The 17714-nt window shown below is 50.4% G+C and overlaps 7 protein-coding genes across 7 annotated transcripts; 3 read left to right on the plus strand and 4 right to left on the minus strand.

Annotated features, from left to right (window-relative positions):
• Positions 1-587: 587 nt before the first annotated feature.
• On the plus strand, positions 588-2192 carry CLUP02_08988 (uncharacterized protein; the record flags this gene model as incomplete). Its single annotated transcript, XM_049287969.1, has 1 exon — positions 588-2192. One exon carries the CDS (start codon positions 588-590, stop codon positions 2190-2192), a length of 1605 nt encoding a protein of 534 aa, XP_049145112.1.
• Positions 2193-2732: 540 nt separating this feature from the next.
• CLUP02_08989 (uncharacterized protein) lies at positions 2733-4703 on the minus strand (the record flags this gene model as incomplete). The annotated part of the gene is made up of 3 exons (XM_049287970.1): positions 2733-4041; positions 4128-4417; positions 4695-4703. 3 exons carry the CDS (start codon positions 4701-4703, stop codon positions 2733-2735), a joined length of 1608 nt encoding a protein of 535 aa, XP_049145113.1.
• Positions 4704-4755: 52 nt separating this feature from the next.
• CLUP02_08990 (uncharacterized protein) lies at positions 4756-5076 on the plus strand (the record flags this gene model as incomplete). Its single annotated transcript, XM_049287971.1, has 1 exon — positions 4756-5076. The coding sequence occupies one exon, from the start codon at positions 4756-4758 to the stop codon at positions 5074-5076; it is 321 nt and encodes a 106-aa protein (XP_049145114.1).
• Positions 5077-5891: 815 nt separating this feature from the next.
• Positions 5892-8114, plus strand: CLUP02_08991 (uncharacterized protein; the record flags this gene model as incomplete). The annotated part of the gene is made up of 4 exons (XM_049287972.1): positions 5892-5910; positions 5963-5999; positions 6055-6336; positions 6383-8114. The coding sequence occupies 4 exons, from the start codon at positions 5892-5894 to the stop codon at positions 8112-8114; spliced, it is 2070 nt and encodes a 689-aa protein (XP_049145115.1).
• A 439-nt stretch (positions 8115-8553) lies between these two features.
• CLUP02_08992 (rab protein geranylgeranyltransferase component A) lies at positions 8554-10461 on the minus strand (the record flags this gene model as incomplete). Its single annotated transcript, XM_049287973.1, has 3 exons — positions 8554-8894; positions 9099-10222; positions 10343-10461. 3 exons carry the CDS (start codon positions 10459-10461, stop codon positions 8554-8556), a joined length of 1584 nt encoding a protein of 527 aa, XP_049145116.1.
• Positions 10462-11151: 690 nt separating this feature from the next.
• On the minus strand, positions 11152-11749 carry CLUP02_08993 (uncharacterized protein; the record flags this gene model as incomplete). The annotated part of the gene is made up of 2 exons (XM_049287974.1): positions 11152-11360; positions 11440-11749. 2 exons carry the CDS (start codon positions 11747-11749, stop codon positions 11152-11154), a joined length of 519 nt encoding a protein of 172 aa, XP_049145117.1.
• A 381-nt stretch (positions 11750-12130) lies between these two features.
• CLUP02_08994 (exosome complex exonuclease RRP43) lies at positions 12131-14781 on the minus strand (the record flags this gene model as incomplete). The annotated part of the gene is made up of 4 exons (XM_049287975.1): positions 12131-13276; positions 13523-13675; positions 13720-14464; positions 14534-14781. The coding sequence occupies 4 exons, from the start codon at positions 14779-14781 to the stop codon at positions 12131-12133; spliced, it is 2292 nt and encodes a 763-aa protein (XP_049145118.1).
• Between the last annotated feature and the right edge of the window lie 2933 nt (positions 14782-17714).

Raw genomic sequence — 17714 nt, forward strand, 5'->3', positions numbered from 1 at the left:
GGCCCCCATGGACATCCAAAAGACGCCAGCCCAGAATGCGCCAGATGCGCCAGATGCCCCAATCCTGAGCCAGCCGGAACCCTCCCAAGTCCCAACGGGTGGTGACCTTGTGCTGTCCGTCCTGGGAAGCTGCAGCTTGCATCTGCATCCAGCAGCAACCCGGGCAGCAGCGGCGGCGTTCGTCTTGCGTTTCTCCAAAAAAAAGATCTCCAACCACAACTTTCCCATTTCTTCCCTCTTTTTCTTCTTCATTATCTTCATCGACCCGGTGGGAGCGCTTCTCATGTCAAGCTGTCAGGTTTCTAATTCTTGATCTTCACCGGGCCCCTTGAGCATGTCACTGTCCGCACTGGCGTTGTGAAGACCACGATAAACAAAACAAAGCCCACAACTCCACGTCCTGTCGCACACATCCCGGCACATAGCAACCCCGAAGCCCCGAGATCTTCCTCCCCTCCCAAAGATACCATACTCCCCGCAGCTGTTGCTATCGCCAACAGAAACAAAAAAGAAAAGTAACGAAACGGCACCCAAACGGCGAAAGGGAGAAAGTCACCGCAAAACTTCCAGAAGCTCCAAGCCCGACGATGGCATCGCAAGGCGCACCAGGCGACTCTCGCCCCATAACCCCAACTCCCTCACAACTCCCGCCGGTCCCCGCGTCGCCAGTCTACTCCCTCGCCTCGACCGCGAACCCGCTCTCTTCCTACCATCTGCCCCTCCCACCACCACCGCAACCCGTACACGCCGTCCTCACAAAGTCCGACCTCGAGTCTTCCCAGACCGCCTACACCGACCTCATCCAGTCCGCAAAGGCCTACCGCATCGCCCTCGCATCCCTCTCCACCGCAGCCTCCGCCTTCGGCTCCGCACTCGAATCCTGCGCAAGGCTCAAAGAAGCCCGCGCAGAGTCTCTATCGGGCGGCATAAACGGCCTCTCGGGAGGCGGAGGCGGTGGTGGCGGCGGAGGCCTGTTGTCGGCGAGTTTCACGGCCGGCGGACCAAAGGGATCCTGCACCGCCGACCTGCTTCTCTCCGCATCGGGCGTCCACCATCTGGTCGCGAACCACCAGCAGATTCTCTCCGAGACCGTCTACCGCGACTTCGAGGTCCCTTTACTTCACGAGCTAGACCAATGGCGACAGCGCGTCGACGACGAGGAGGAGGCCTACGTGCGCGAGGTCAAGGCCCGCAACGCCGAGATCAGGAAGCTGGAAAAGGAAGGGCTGAAGCTGCATAAGCAGCGCAGGAGAGACGTGGGCAAGTTCAGGGCACACCTGGTGGACCTGACGACGAGGCTTGACGGGTTGACTTCCCTGCACGGGGAGCACGCGCGGACGCTGCTGCGGGAGAGCCAGGATACCAGCGGGCGGATCCTCGAGTCGTCGTGTAGTCTTGTGCGCGCCGAGGTCGATATCTTTGAGTCGCTTGCGCGCAAAGGGTGGAGCGGCGGCGGGCTGGACGAGTTGTTGGAAAAGGGCGCGGATCTGTTTGCCAGCGACGAGGTCGGTGACCACTCTGGGCTGGGCAGCGTTATTGGCGGTGGTGTAGGCGGTGGCGGCGGGTCGGCCGAGACGGCCAAGCTGTTTAGCATTCTCCCGCCCAAGAGTATCCTCGCGGACGCGGCGTCGGATATGACGAGGCGAGGGGGCCACGCGCGGGGCGATAGTTTGCTCAGCGACCCGGAGCGGTACCAGAGTCTCGCTGCCGCCGCGGGAGGGCCGTCGCCCGGCTTCGGCGGCGACGACAACGATACGGATAGCATCTTTTCCGAGACGAATTTCAACCGACCCAGGGGCGTGAGACCGTTCTCACCCCAGCCTATCCGGCGGCACGCTACCGACGTTACGTTTGACAGTCTGGGGGTCGGTCTGAGTGAGGAGTCGAGGGGACAAGAGGACAAGACCCCTGAGAATGAGGTGGAACAGAGGCGGCATGATGTGCTCGAGGAGGAAGATGAGGACGAGACTCTCGGGGAGAGGCCGAATTGGGGCGACGAGCCGGTTGACTCCAAAAGTCATACTGAAAGCGGAGAAGAAGAAAAAGAACAAGAAGGAGAATCTGCGGCGTTGCTTGGAGACACTGCCGTCGTGGAAGATACCACCGCGCAAGACGGGGCGGCAATCGCGAGCGGGTCGGAGGAGAGGGGGCGGCCTGGACGGCGGTGGAGTGTGAATGAAGACGACGCCTAGATGTTTTGGTTTCCCGTCCGAGGTTCAGTGGTTACTCTGCCCGGGGGTTTTGACGGCGGCGAAAAAGACTCATGATTCATTCTGTTATACCCATTTAGAGGCGGCGTTGTTCATTTTCTACATACACCTGACCTGAGGGATTCACTCCCCTGGCTATCCCCTTTGGTGCTTTGCATAGACACATAGTCTGTTATACATATTCTGGTTGGCAAAGTCTTCTTTCACACACTTCTAAACATGACGAGATTTGACCTGGGCATATAGTGATCCTCTGACTGAGCCTCTCAAATCTCTGTTTCGGTGCTTGGTCTCTGACCGAACCTGCTTCTGCTCGCCCAAATCTATGAACTATAAACAAAGTAGTTTTGCGCGTGGTATTCGTATAGAACATGAAACTTTTTTTAAAACCCCGCCCGTTTACCAGCCAGCCCCTTTCCAAACCAAACGCCGTCCGTCTCGCCCGTCAAGTTAAACACTCACAAGCCCCCCTTTATTGAAAATTCTCGCTCGTCTCCCAATCCATGGTTTGAATCAACTCCTTTAGTCGTCCTTGTCGGCGCTCATAATCTCGCCGCCAAAGAGCCCAAACGTAGAGTCGAGCCAGCAAATGACCTTCCAGTACAAGCTCGCGCGGTTCCAGTCAAAGTCGCCGTTGTCGGTGCGCGGCACCTCGTTGCCAATCATGGAGCCGCTGAACCACTTCAAAAACGGCACCATGTTGACCAGCCTCTGGGTGTAGCTCTGCTGCGGCAGCAGGGCCTGCTCGGCGGGGAGGAGCTTAGCCTTGCGCGCGGTGGGGATGCGCCGGCAGAAGAGGCTGTCTTCGGTGGTCGTCGTGGCGGTGGTCAGCGCCGATTGTTGCTGCGAAAAGGGGTCGGCGGTCACCGTCGCGGACGAGTTTGTCGCGTTGGAGATTGTGGCCGTCTCGATTGTGTTGGAGGAGGTGAGAGATGTGGGCGGGGAGAGGTCGCTCATGGAGCGGGCGTTGGGGAGGGCAAAGGGGTTGCCGCCGGTGGGCTTGTTGGATGATGCGGTTCGGTGCTTGCTGCGCGGCGTCCGGTGTGTGCCGAAGCTGCCTGCGGGGACGGACTGTGAGCGGCCTAGATCCTCGGCGCTGGGGACGAGGGAGTCGACGTCCGGGATGGGCTCGTCGCGGGCAGGCTGGTGGCCGTGGTAGGGTTCCGCATAGACGAGGTAGCCCAGCACGCGCTGGGGGCTGGCGTAGACGGCGGCATCGGCGGCGTCTGCGGACTCGAAGGTGACCTTGATCCAGTGTTGGCCGCCGTCGGCGCGGTTGACCTTTGCGCGCTCCTCGGGCGTGAGGCCTCTTCGCCGGGTGAAGGCAGGATCGCGGAGTTCTGACTTGTAACGGCGTTGCTCGAGGGGCGGTTCGCGGGGGTAGTCCTCGCAGATCAGGCCGGCGAGCTGCTCGTAGTGGGAGATTGCGGCGTACTGTTGCGACGCGGAGCGGTAGCCGCGGAGGATGACTTCGGTCGGGACGTGACGGGTTACGCGGGGCTCGGCGGCGGCGGCGGGCGCGTCGTCGGCTGCAAGGAGGGGCGGCTGCGAGAGGCCGGAGGTCTTGCGCTGGGGTGCGGCGTTGGGACCGGAGGCGGAGGAAGGATTCGTCGCGCCGCTGCCCGATGTTGATGAGGGCGCCAGGTTGGAGTTGGAAGTTGTGGCTTGGGAGGAGATCCAGTCGCCAAATATCTTGTCGGCGGCTGCTACTGTTGGGTTTTCGCGACGGCCGGCGGGAGTTCCTGTTCTCGAGCGCGAGCGGCGTGTTGATTTTCCAAAAGATCCAGTCTCTGCTACGCCACGGCGGCGGGCGCCAGGAAGGCCTTCTTGTCTAAGGGGAGGAAAGTCTGTGTTAGCGGCATGTCATTGCGCGTGGCATTGAGCCTGCAGTCGAGCGCGGTTGGGTTTGAGACGTACTGTGGGAAAACCATGGCGTAGGGTCGTTTGATGCCGTCGTCTCCAACGTAAAGCTCCTCATCGGGAACATTGTGAAGAATAAGGGGCGCCATCGTGTCGTTGGTATTAGGAGGATGTTGCCTCGTCGAGGGTCCGGGGTAGCTGTCGCAGAAGCGGTGGTATGGGTAGCTTCGACGTGCTTCGAGGCAGGCAAACACGATCAATCGCACTCTAACTCGGACGCAGGGAGGTAAAGAAGACTGGGAAAAGGAGTGTGTGGTGGCCGCCGAGGTGCTGTTGTGCCTTTGGCTCTGGGAGGACAAAGAAAGCGCCTTACTGTGGTCGACTTCACATGGCCCGTGGTGATGATTTTCTAATGCGAAAAGGCACCCAGGCCTGACCCAGCAACGACCCAGCGGAATATTAGCCTGCCGACTTCCGGGCGCACTGGAACCCAGGCGCTTCCTGTCGGGGTTTGCAGGGGTCCGAAGATCTGTGTACACCGTCCGGTGCTTATGTCATCTGTTGTCTGATCGTAACCTCAAGTCTCAACCACAAGAATCTATCATTCGCGATCCCGCAAAGTACTTTGCTCATAAAGCGACGTTTGACTATTCTTATTGGGCTAACTTATTGCCGACGGTTATCTATGTTTGTAAGTCCGTTAATAACAACCAGAAGCGTATCGAAGTTTGGGTTTGATATGAAAACATTCTTAAATGAGGCTTCAACTTCCCAAACCAAGCTTCCTTCTATTGTGGTCCTCCTCTATCGCAATTTCAACTATCTGTTACTCGGAGCTTCCTCTTATCAATTCAAGATACCCTCATCAGAAAGCCTGACTTCTAGTACGAGTAACTCTGGCGAAACCATCTCAAAAGTTCCAAGTGCACACATCTTTCCTCAATTTCTGATATTTCTCTTCCTCAAACCTTGGTTGAGTAGAAATACCACGCTACTAATACATTAGTCTAAATCAGTTTGGGGTTATTTGTTCCCCGAGATGCCCAAAGCCGTAAACGCTAGCCAAGTCCAAATTGTGTTGCAAAATGTACTAGCTGTGACGTTGAGATAATGCCTGGGGATGATATCTTTGTAAGGTAGGTAGCTTCTAACGTAACAGAACGGATGATGACGGCAAGCGACGGACTACCAAGACTAGAACATGTATCAATCATGCCACTAAAACAATACAAGCTCAACAATCATCTCCATCGTTCTGACAAGGTCCTGGTAAGAATTGGGTACTATCAGTCAGCTACTCCCTTGACTTTCTGCCGAGCCTGTAAGGTAGAGCTTCCAGCATGGAATCATGCTAAGGTACCTTCCATTGAGAATGGTGTTTGGTAGGTACCTTACATAGTGGTGTAAGTGCCTACCTTAAGAAGTAGCAGTTGTGAGCCATCAGAACAGTTCAAACTGCGCGTACCCGTACCTGTCTTCATCTGAGGTAGGTGCTCACGAGACAAGGCAGGTGCCTATTGGACAACGTGCCTTCTGCAACTTGGAAGACTCTCGACATGGCAGGAGCACTTAGGGAACCGCGAGGCAACAATGCTCGAATACGGAAGGCACCTTTCAGCCTGCCTCATCCGTCGACGCGCCACGACGCGACTGCTTATCCTCCCTCTATGTTGTCCCTTCTCCTTTCTTCCACACTCACCCCGTCACTTCCGCACCAACACCACAAAGACCACGCCCAACCTCCTACTTTCTGCCAAGTCTAATTGTCTCGAAGCTTCAACTCCCGCCACGACGGCGTTGATCTCTTGTGTAGAAACCATCATGTTCTACAGCCACGAGAGTTGGTCATTCCAGTCAAACACCGGATCCCACCTGTCACTAACACCGAGCAGTCCTCACCAGCCACCAATTCGGTGTTGCGACCATCTGGTGAGCAAGATCCTGTCCGGATGAAATAATATTTCTACTTACCCCTTATCTCCAGGGTCATTGCGACTATTGGTCCTCGTGGCGCTGGCACTCACAAAAAGGTGTCCCGTCGGGCTATCGAAGATGTCGATATTCGGAAGGCTTGCGAGAAGATCATTCAACCGGGAGCTCCCATCTCACTCCGTCTACAAAGCAATCTCCTCTATGGGGTCTCCCGTGTTTACTCATCCCAGTGTAAATATATGCTCACCGATACAGAGAAGGTTCAAACGACGATGAGAACCTTTCTTAGACTCATTGCCAACAACAAGACTGATCCCAAGGCCGGAAGAGCAAGGTATGCCCACCGACAATCCTCTCGACACATTTGCTAATTTTGCCAGGCGCGAGCAAATTACCTTGAGCGACGACCCGAGCTTCGTTCCTTCGAGTGTTATGCCGTACTTCACCATTGACGACGACGGTAGTCCCTGCTTCGTTTCTGGCAGTCAGCCATCTTCAGGCTCCAGAAACAAGTCGCAGTCACAACTCAGTCCGTTCCCCGATCCCATCGACTTCCTTGACGACAGTGGCCACGGAAATTCCCCGTTCTATCTCGACTTTTCCCAGTCGCCAGATATCCCAGATTTCCGCTTGCCTTCTCCCTTCGTGCGCTCTGCACAGAAGACGCTCCTTCCTCGATCTCGGGACGATATGGAACTCGACATGAATGCAGACCCTTTCGGAACTCTGGACGACTTCGACAACTTTGGTGGCGTGGAGCTAGCAATTGACGAAAACGGGGCAGTCATCCTGGACGAAGACGAGCTTGAGTTACCTGAGCTTCCAGGGATCGACATGGACAAGGCCGACATTCTAATTCAGCATGATCAGGTCGCGGACGATCATCAAGTTGCTGGCGATGTCCTTGCTGTCGACGCGCAACATGCCGTGCCCTTGCTCGGAAGCGACCCTCTTCCGCTTTTGAGAGATGAGCCATTGGTCCCTGAGGCCTCCCGGAAGGTTCAGAGCGACCAAGCAGTTGCCCCTGCCAACAAGCGTCGCCGCATTCTAGAGCTAGATAACGGCACACAGCTCTCCCGTTCAACTCTCAAATCCTGGCAGGAAGGCTACCTCGATAACACAGAAAGAGCGATCAAAAGGCGCAGGGGCAACGCAAACCAAGCCAAAGAGAACGCCTACTTCTTTCTTTTTGGAAAGGGTATTGGAGGCGTGGGTACCTATGGGGTTGACTTCCCCTTAGCTGAGCTGTTCGCGGGCAATGGCCTGCGTGACATCATTTACGGCCCGCCCACAGAAGAGGAACGCGAGGCTCAGACACCTTCCCCCAGAGGCCGTCGGAGACGAGCAGGCGAAGCATTTGGAGAGAACAGCAATGAAGATGCGGACCGAAACGTTCGACCCAGGCTCAATGAGACACCGCAGCAAGGCCGCCTTATGGACGATGACACTGGCTTCGACATGGCCTTCGGGGACGATTCGATGCCCGAGATGGGCATGGAGGCTGGCCAGCCCATGCGCGACAATCATTCATCGTCCTTGATGCCTTGGGCCCAAACCCCTTCGGTGGGCAGGGGCTCTTCCGTTGCCAGCCACAGCGCCCAGAGGCATGAAAACACTAGCCGCCAGAAGTCTGCCAGTATCCGCGGAAGCAGCATGCCACCTTTCGAGCCCCTACATGATGCGCAGCACACGGACGACTTCGACGCCTTTCCCTTCGACATGCCGGCGTCACAGGACTTGGCTCCTAAAGGTCTTGACCCAGCTGAGATCCTTATCACTGCCCAGCAGGAAGGTGAGAACGACTCTCAATGGATGCGATCGATGCTCGACACCGCAAGTGGAGAGTTCCTACAATGGACAGAGGAAGAAGCCAAGAAGACGGGCCAAATCAAGGAGGGAGATGCGAAGAAATATCGTCGATGGGTTGATTTTGACAATCTCATCGAGCCCACGAAGCAGAACCACGTCGTCGCGGCCCAGGCGTTCTATCATGTTCTCGCTCTGGCGACCAAGGACGCCATTACAGTCGAGCAGCATGTTGCGGATCTGCAGCCCTTTGGGCCTATTCGAATTGGAGTTGACATGACGGCGCACATCAACAGCGAGGATTGACAACTGAATAGCGTATTCAACGATCGATTCTACGACACGATATGACGACACGGGGTGCCTAATGCTGCAAATTGCCTGGAAGAATCGGGGAGAGTTTGTTTGCTTGAAAAGTTTCGTTCGGGGAGGGAGGTTCGTTTGACATTTTCTGCGTCTTTGATTTTCAGCTTTACATTGCGACAAGTTTGATTTTCCGGATTAGGATAAAGGGGGTTCTTCTCGAAGTGAGAAGGCGATTCTAGTCATCTAGGGACTAAAGTATCGATCGGTCTGGTGGAGAATCTGGGAACTTGGAATTGCTATCTCGAGGAATTGGGATCACATACGGGCAGAAGACTTGCTAAACATCGAACACACATTAGCTACATTCACCAGAAGAAGTTCTTGATTTTGAAGATGTCATTGAGGTTCATTATTACGTGCACTCATTGGAAAAGCTAGACTATTCGTAGACATCCTCCTCATCGCCAACTCCTTCCCGATCCTCAAACTTCATGTAGACAATGTCGGGATCCTCGGCCGCCGGACCCATGACTTTCGTCCAGACATCCTTGATCGGCTCCAGAGCCGTGTCGCTGAAGGCAAGATCGAGCGGCAGGCTGGGAAGGACCTCTGATGCATCTGCGGAATTTGACGCAGCCGCGTGTGCCTGTTGGTACGCGACCTTGTAGATCGCCTGTGGCTTGTGTTCGCCATCGCCGAGGGCAGAAAGCAACGAAGCCAAAGCCTTTTCCAAGGCTTCGGCTGAGGTTGGTGTCATTGGAGTGACAAAGTAGAGAACGCCTAATCAGTGACCCTGTTAGTCGTGTGACAAGACAATACGAGGTAGTTGCAGGTCAAAGTGTGAAGAAAATGTGTACAATCAGTTCCACAGAAGTTTACGTCAAAGCAAGAGCTCAGGCAATGTAGATAAGTTTTTTTCTGAAATCATCATGTGTACGATGGAGGGCTTAAAACAGGGAGAAATAGGGGAATGTTTTAACTTACTCTGTCCGGATGGACACTCCCCAGTCTCGCTTGAATGAGCAAAGACGTAAATGGGGAATGCTGATGCAACATCGGCGATGGAGTTGGCCGGGAATGCAATGACTGCTACAGCTGGTGTAGGCGATCCTTCGCCAACAGCCTCGAACAAAGACGAGAGCGGCGAGTTGACGACTGCAGTCAACCTGCTCACACGCTGGCCGCCGGAGGCAATTCCCTCAGCGCCGCGAACGAACGTCCGGGATTTCACCGTGACGTCGCTGGTTAAGTCGACCTCGAAGCGAGCGCAATCTTCCTGGGCTTCGTCGAGCTGGCGCGTAGCTTTCGTGCCCGTGCCTAGCATGTAGACTGCGCCGCCGACGGCGCAAGCGCGGCAACCGACTTGCGCGATCTCAGAGAGACCGCCCCATTTGGGGTACACAGCAGCGAAGCCTGGCCCGAAGGCGCCCATGGAGGAGAGGTGCCTGTGGATAGCGGCCAAGCCGTCCTTGGTTGTGACCTTGCCGTCCAGACTCAAGGTAAGCGTGACGACGTAGGTCTGCAGAGCAGTGTCCAGCTTGAAGTCCGACGACAGGAACTCCGACAGAGGCTTGTCGGCATGTGGAGCCCATATGCCCTTGTTGTCTTCCGAGTTGTAGTCGAAGACGAACTTGAGGAACTTCATCAGCGACCGCTTCGCCCTTCCGGGGATAGCAGTTGTGGAGAAGACGGCTTCGCGGGTTGAGGGGATCGGCACAAGGCTCGGTTTTCCGGCTTCGATCCCGCTACCGGTAGCTGGTGGGGTGTAGATGAAGAAGGACCCAACGGCGAGAAACTCGATCTGTCGGAACGCGCGCGACGATACGAGTTGCTTCACCAGCTCTGAGCGGGTGTGTATGATCTGCGGCGCGAGAGCGAGAGAGTAGGCTCTCGGGAAAGAGAGTGAAGGTCCGGAACCCGTTGCTACCTCGGGCTTGCTCACCGTCACTGACGAGAAGACGCGCGGTGATCCGGCGACATCGTCGGCGGGAGCAGCGTTCGCAGTCGCCCACTCTTCAATCTCTTGCAAACTGAAGGCGGCTTCGGGGCCGCCATAGTACTCGTTGGGATCGAGGTGCAGAATTTGCTTTCCTGACCGCGAGAGGGCTCTTCACGACCAGACGAGACTGCGTCAGTCAGATCGAGGCTTTTTCAAAAAACAACGATGCCGAAAGACGACGACGAGTTGGGCTGGGAAAAGAAAAAGAGAGGCCAGGAAGAGAGCTTACAAGGCTAGCAGCGACTGCTGCAGGCCAGTGCCGTGGAGTATGACATCCCACGTCTGCTCGGCCAGCGATTCCATGGTGTTGGAAAGTGTGAGGTCGAAAGAAGTGCAAGGAGGGAACATTTGCGTGGAAGTCGAGAGCTGAGGTTGGAACCAGGAAGATTGACGACGGGGCTCCATGGTGGGGAACTCTGGAAAACGGAGGCTGAAGTGTGTGAAAGCCACAGTGAGCACTGTATCTCGGCACTGTAGCAGGCTCGCCTAAATTTTCATCGCGAGGAAAGCGCGACTTTCTCTGGTTTCTTCCTTCCTTCATCATCCGCTCGGTAACCAAGCCGCGAGTCAACATTCAGTAGATTCGCGGCTCATGAGGGCCTTTCATTAGGCTTCCTCGGCGCCGGGCGGTAGAAGGAATTTCCCTAGTATCTACTGCCTTGGAATAAAGTCTGAAAAGGTGGCTCGAATTGTGGAATACATATCTTCACCGCGGCACGCTCATTGTGCGTTCCGTGTTTCGCAGACTTTGGCTCGATCCTTGTGGGAGATGACGAAGCTCTGTTTTCTTTGCTAAGTTGATTCTATGAACCGAAACAAGTAAACCAGACTACTGTCAATCCCTAATGATTGTTTTCTGTCTGCTAGTGAAAACCCGTTTTGACCTATTCTGATGCCTCGTAACAATTCCTGGCGCACTCTGCGACACCTTATTCAGGTACCGACGACTCTGTAAAATCAAGCAGACCTATACCCCCAAATTGTAATGCCCTTGTGGTATCATAATCATGTCTCGTTATCGTGTTGTCGGTGAACCCTTTAGTTGTCGGAAGAGTCCTCGCTGGTGTCGACATCAGGGACCAAGGCGACATGCTTGGCCTTGACGCAACCCTTGCTGGCGCCACGCTGGCTGTTGCAGCAGTCGACGATGCACATGGCCTCCTTGTTGGAAGTGAACTCCTCGCCGGCCTTGTCAAGATCCGCGAACCAGACCTCGTGTTCATTCTCGCACTCGAGAAGCCACTTGCCTGTTGCGTCGAACGCAGTTCGTAAGCATACTTTCACTCCACATTGAACAGGGAACGTCTCGGATGGATCGCAACTTACCATAGTGAGACAGGCAAGACTCGTTGGTGTTCTCTTTCTCGACGAAGGGCAGCTCGCACAGCTCGCACATCTTGATGTTGCGCTTCACAGTCTTGGGGAGCGGCTGGGCCCAGCTCTTGTTGGACAAGGAGGCGCGGGTAGACAGGCGACGCTTGGCGGCGGCGGCGGCCTCCGACTGCTTCTTGTCGTCGAGGTAGTCGAGAACGCTCTTGACGTGGTAGTGGGTGTCGGTGAAGCTGCAGACAGCCTTGAGGATCTGGACGAGTTCCTCCTTCGAGGCCTCCTGGATTCGAGAATGAAGATTGGCCATTGCTGGATGATGATGCTTGGTGTGTCTGAAGCAAAATTTCCAGAAAGTGGTGATGATAATTTCCCCCCCTCAAGTGATGCTGATTTTTTAAGGTGATGTGAAGAGAGAGGCTTAGCAGCTTCAGAAGATCGTGTCAGAGAAAAGATAATGGAAGTTGAGGGGCTCAAGTAGGTATGCGCTTTCATCTTCACCCGGACCGCACCAAAGGCGGCTGGTGGGTGAAAGGCGGCTGGGTCATCAAAGCTCACGATAGGGGGGGGGGGGATCGGTTGCAGTTTTTGGCCGGGTAGAGCACAACCTGAGGATACATAAGAGGAAACGGCTTCCTTTGCCCAAACGTCTTGGATTTTCATGTCTTCCTTTTGGTGGGTATCATTATCTTCATGCCATGGCCTTGTAAAACTGCTCCCATCTCCGCTCTGCAACACCTACAAACTCCCGTATGAGCTGCGGCTGCAGTACGGTTCCTCCATGCTTTGATATCGCCAATACCTTCGTCTCTCCCTCGCTTCGGTCCACCACTGCAGTTACCTCTTCATCACATAGACTCTCCTCCAACCTGTCCGGGTCGACCAGAGTCCAGAACTTGCCGGCAGCAGGCCGATCCGTCGTCTCTTTGCCTGTGAAGACGCCAGCTGTGCAGGCGATAGGGAAGCCGTGCAACGTCAGGGGCTTGGGGCTCTCTCGGGAGCAGACGACCATCTCGCGGTCTGCGTCCCATCGTGCGATGGGTATCGTTGTGTCGCGAAGGGCGGCCAGGATAGCAGCCCAGGCAATGTCGAAGGGGTTGCCATCGAACGAGATGAAGAAGATGTCGATGTACAAAACCCAGTATGCCATGACAACCCTTTCACCCTCAGATTTCTCTTCGTCCTCGTCCTCATCCATCTTGTCGTCTCCATCATCGCCCTCCATCTCGGCCTTCTCGGCAGGGCGGGTGTACCATATTCTCAGGTCCTCCGGGTCAACGAGGTTGGAGGAATGCAGCAGTGAATAAACTCTCGTGCTCAGGGTCTGTGCCAGTGTTGTGGGAGGTACGCCGGGGAGGAACTGCGGTGCGCAGCCGGTGGCGAGCTCGATGTTGGGCACGAGCAAGTCGTAGTCCTTCAGCTCCGAGCTGGGCTTGCCGTTTTCATCGTCGAGATTCGCAGCGGTGCGGAAGTTGGGGATGTCGGAGGCGAGAAGTGTTTCGGCGCGAACACCGCAGATGACAGTTGTATCACCCGTCCGCACAACGGCGCTTCCATTGGCATGGGTCAAGCTGGAAGTGTTGACATTGGGAATTCGGGCTTCGTTGGGTGCGCGGCCGTTGCTTCTGGCAGCGTTGGCGGGCGCGGGAGGCTGGAGGTTTGCGAGGAGGAAGGGGTGAGGGGAGAGCTTGGCGAATGTATCGCGAGGAAGGCCCTTAGAGGTAGCCATTGTCGTAATATCTTTCGGAACAACGGGAAAGCAGAGAATCCTCTCAATTGAAGCGCAAACGATCTGGAGGATGGCCTCGGACTTGTCTGAGGTGGGATGAAGTGAGAGCTGGAAATTTTGAGTGGAGTCGGAGGTCGGCGTCAGTGGCTCCGGTGGGGTTCAACTAAGGTACCTAGGCATGTACCTAGGTAGCGCTGCCAGCGTCCAGTTCCAGGCCCTGCCCGGGCTGCAGTGAACGGATGGTCCCTTCCTGCAGCTGCATCATCCCACATCCCTCACCCCACTATACTTTTCCTTGCAGTGTTGACGACTTCAGGACATGAAATCGATCGATTGATTGCGTTCAACCATCACAGCGGCATGTTCTGGAAACTCGTTTGTACAATGGTAATATGCTTCTATTATATACTGATTTTCATAGTCATACGCATCGTTGTCCTTGCCATGCGACTCCCAGGCAAGACCCTCCTCCGCCGACATGTCACCGATCACAGCAAAGCCAGAGCGCTTCCAGCAGTGACATTGACACCGAGACTCAGGTTGCCCAATACTGAGCTGCTCAGCCAGTTGCCAACATAACCGTTCACATCCTCGGGCTTCTCCCACATGACCCAATGCGTACCATTCACCTCGCCTCTTGACAAGCTGTCGAAGTACGTCTCCATACCGGTCGACAAGATGGGAGGCAGCGCCGAGTCGAGCGAACCGCCGATGTACAGCGCAGGCTGCGAGTACTTGGCCGTGTACGCCGTAGCGTTGCTAGGGATGAGCGCAAGCTCGTCCTGCCAGTTGAGCTCGCCGGTACGGTACCAGTTGAGCGTCCTGTTAAAGGGATCACCACCGGCGTAGTTCTCCACGTAGTAGTCGAGCTCCTCCTCGCTCAACAGCGGCGTGTCCGTCGTTACGCCGTCGAGAAGGTCAAAGTCGAACCCGGCGCCGCTGGAGTTGAAGGCTGATGCACCGCTGGGCAGCTTGACGCCGTAGATTGTGTTGAGGATCTGGCGGACGCGGGTGGCGTTTTGGACGTCGCCGAGGCCAATGTAGTCCTGGACGGCGTCGGTGCGGAACTGCAGCTGGTAGTGTAGCGTGGGTAGTGCGGTGGCCTGGTCGACGTAGGCGAGACGGGGCGGTGCAAAGGGGGTGCTGATGACGAAGAAGGCCGAGATCAGCTCCGGGTGCCAGAGGGCTGCGCGGTAGACGACCGCTCCGCCCCAGTCGTGGCCGCCCAGGATGATGCGCGAGAGGCCGAGGTGGCTGGCGAGAGCAGCAATGTCATCTGAGGCGCGCTTGAATGTGCTGGTTGGGTCGGTCAGTCTTCGCCAAGCTTTCCTCGTTGAGGTGAGGTACTGGGTGTAAGAGACTTACTAGTAGTTGACGTCGGCGGGAGCATCAGTGCCTCCGTAACCCATCATGTCAGGAGCAATGACCCGGAGGCCCTTGGACAGGAGGTAAGGAATCTGGTTGCGCCATCCCAGGGACATATCGGGCCACCCGTGGATGAGGAAGATTGTCCCTACCACCTTGCCCGCAGGCTCGGCGTGGATGTAGTTGTACTCGACGCCATTGATAGTGGCAGTCTGGAACTCGAACCCAAACTTGGTGACAGCGCTCATCTTGACTCCAGAATCAGCAAAAAGAACGAATGTCGAAAACGAATGTGAATGCTCTCAGCGATGGCACTGAAGAGACGAAATGGAAACCAAAAAAACCAGCGAGGAGCCCCCGCCGACTATGTAGTTCTTCATTCTCTCGTCCCGAGCCTCGGCTTGCGGCAGTGTAACGGTCAATCCGCGGTGGAGACCCCATGTAAGTCTCCTCCGGGTCCTACCCAATTTGAACGGCGAACCCCCTTTTTTCCTCCTCTTTTGGCATCTTGGCGATTTTCGCAGTGGAGAGGGCGTAGGCAAACAATGCTATATATGGCGTGATATCCGGTGACCCCGGTGTGATATAATTTTTTGTTGGTATGACTGACTCTTACCCAATGGGCCAGAATACTGAGGATGGGGGAGGGCAGAGAAAAAATCAAGTTGTTGTGCGGAACCAGCGACGTCAGAGTTCGTAGCGACCGTGGATGTTTAGCCAAGCCTGATTTATAGCGTAAAGCGTTATTTTTCACAGGTTTTAGTTGGCTTGGGGATGCATTTTAAGCAATTTAAGGCGGGCTGGGATCCCTTGCGATCCCTGTGATGAGTAACTACTAATAGAATACGATTATCTAGTGCCAAATCGGTGCCAAAATTAGCATGGGTACGGCAGACTGCAAGAGGCACTCTGCTAAAACACTTTTTTTATATATTAAAGTAGAAATTGTATTTTATAATTACTTTATTATTTAAGATAGGGTTTAGATTAGTATAATAACTTATAAATAGGGGTTATAGAGATTTATAGCTTAAGAAATACTTTAATTTCGTAATATATTAAACTATATAATAATATATAAAATCGCACAATATCGTACCCTAATATAAAAAAATTTCTTCTCTCTATAACTTTATTATAAAATTAATTACTATTTTTTACTTTTTTATAAATAAAAATTACTTTTTATTTAAATTATTAAACTAATAACTTATTTATAAATATTATAATATAAATTTATAATAATTTCTAATTTTTATATAAGATATTAATAAATTAATTAACTTTATAATACTTCTTTATAAAGCTATTTTAAAATAGCTAATTAATAATAATACTTATATAAGCTCTACCCTTTTTATATAATAAGAATATATAAATATATAAGCCTCGATATTAATAAAATTTCTTTTTATAAGCTTAAAAAAACGGGAACGAAGTATTTAATAAATAAAAAAGGAGCTAAAGTAATTACTAATAATTAATATTTCTATTATATTATATAATATATCCTTTTTTAAGAACGAACTTAATGGTTTCTAAATAACGACTTATATTAATATTTAAGTTATTAAGAAGTTTATTAAAATTTTTTAGTTTAATCGCTTTTTAATATTTATTTTATATTAAAATATAATACGATTTGTTATTTTATATTTTATAATAAACTAATGAATTCTTTTAATAACATAAATAGTATTTTTAATTAATATAAAGAATTTTTATAATATTTTAAAATATTATAAAATAGTATATAAAGCTATAAGTTTAAAGAGATTCTTTTTTAAAACTATAATTTTATATAAAAAAAATAATTACTAACTTTTTGTTATTTTTTAAACTAAAATTAAGTTACTAATTATTAAACCTTAGCTAATAAAGAAGGGAAAAAGTCGTATAAAGCTAATTATAACTAAAACTTTAAGTAAAACGACGTATAAAAATATTTTAAAAATACGGCTTTTAATAAGTATTAATATTAAACTAATAATAAAGATTAAAAAGGAATTATTAGTTAAGTAAAAAAAGGAAATTATTAAGAAAGAGGTAAAGGCTAAGAAAAAGGTTAAAAATGATAAAAAGAATAAAAAAAACAAGATTATAATAGTTTAATAAGAAAATAAAGTTTACGATAGTAAATAACTTAGTATATTATAAAGATAAAAACGAGTATTTTTATTAATAAATAGTTTAGAGTAAATTATAATTATATTTATAATTCCTTTTCGTCCTTAGTATTACTTATAATTACGAAACTATTTAATATTTTAAAATTAATTCTAAAGTTTTTTAATCTCTACTTAACTTATATAATACTGCTTTATAGTTTATTAAATAAAATAACTTTTAATTAGAGCTTATTACGTATATATTACTTTAAATAAATATAGAAATATTAATATACTTTAAAATAAGGATAATTAGCCTTACTAAACTTCGTATTTTTAGCTAATATAGTTAAAAAGCCCTTAATAATTAAAATATAAATTTATAAAGTAATTTAAAAAAAATATACGTCTAAATTATTATTATTTTAAATAGTATTTAATAATTATTAAACTTAGTTTTAATTAATTAGCTATATAAAGTCTTATATAGTTCGTAACGTAGGTTAATAATATAGTTATTATAACTAATTAGAAATAACGTAAAAGTAACCTTTTTAATAACGAATTTAATAAGAGTTCTAAATTTATATAAAGTTAATAAAATTAGAACGAATTAGTAATATATACGTAAATAGAAATATAATTTAATTAGAGAGTATATTTATATAAAATAGCCCTTAGAACTTAAGTAGTTAAAAGTATTTTTATAAACGTAAATATACTTATATATACTAAGATATATATTATTTACTTATTAATATACTAATCTATTTTAATAAAAACGATTTTACTAACTCTTAATTTTAATATTATAAATACTTTTACTAAAGATTTAGTAATTACGGAATATAATTAGACTTTTTATTATTAAATAGTATTATAAAAAGTAATAATAAATACTAAATATAAGAACGGCTTTTTTTCCTTAGTCTAAACGAACTCGTAATAGTATAAATCCCCGTTATTAAATAATAATAAGATATTATATAAATATATTTTAGGATATATAAATAGAAACCCCTATATAAAACTATATGATAAACTATAAATAAGTATTAATATTAGTATAGATT

The sequence above is a fragment of the Colletotrichum lupini genome, chromosome 4 (assembly GCF_023278565.1).
Source record: "Colletotrichum lupini chromosome 4, complete sequence".
In the NCBI taxonomy this organism is placed as follows: domain Eukaryota; kingdom Fungi; phylum Ascomycota; class Sordariomycetes; order Glomerellales; family Glomerellaceae; genus Colletotrichum; species Colletotrichum lupini.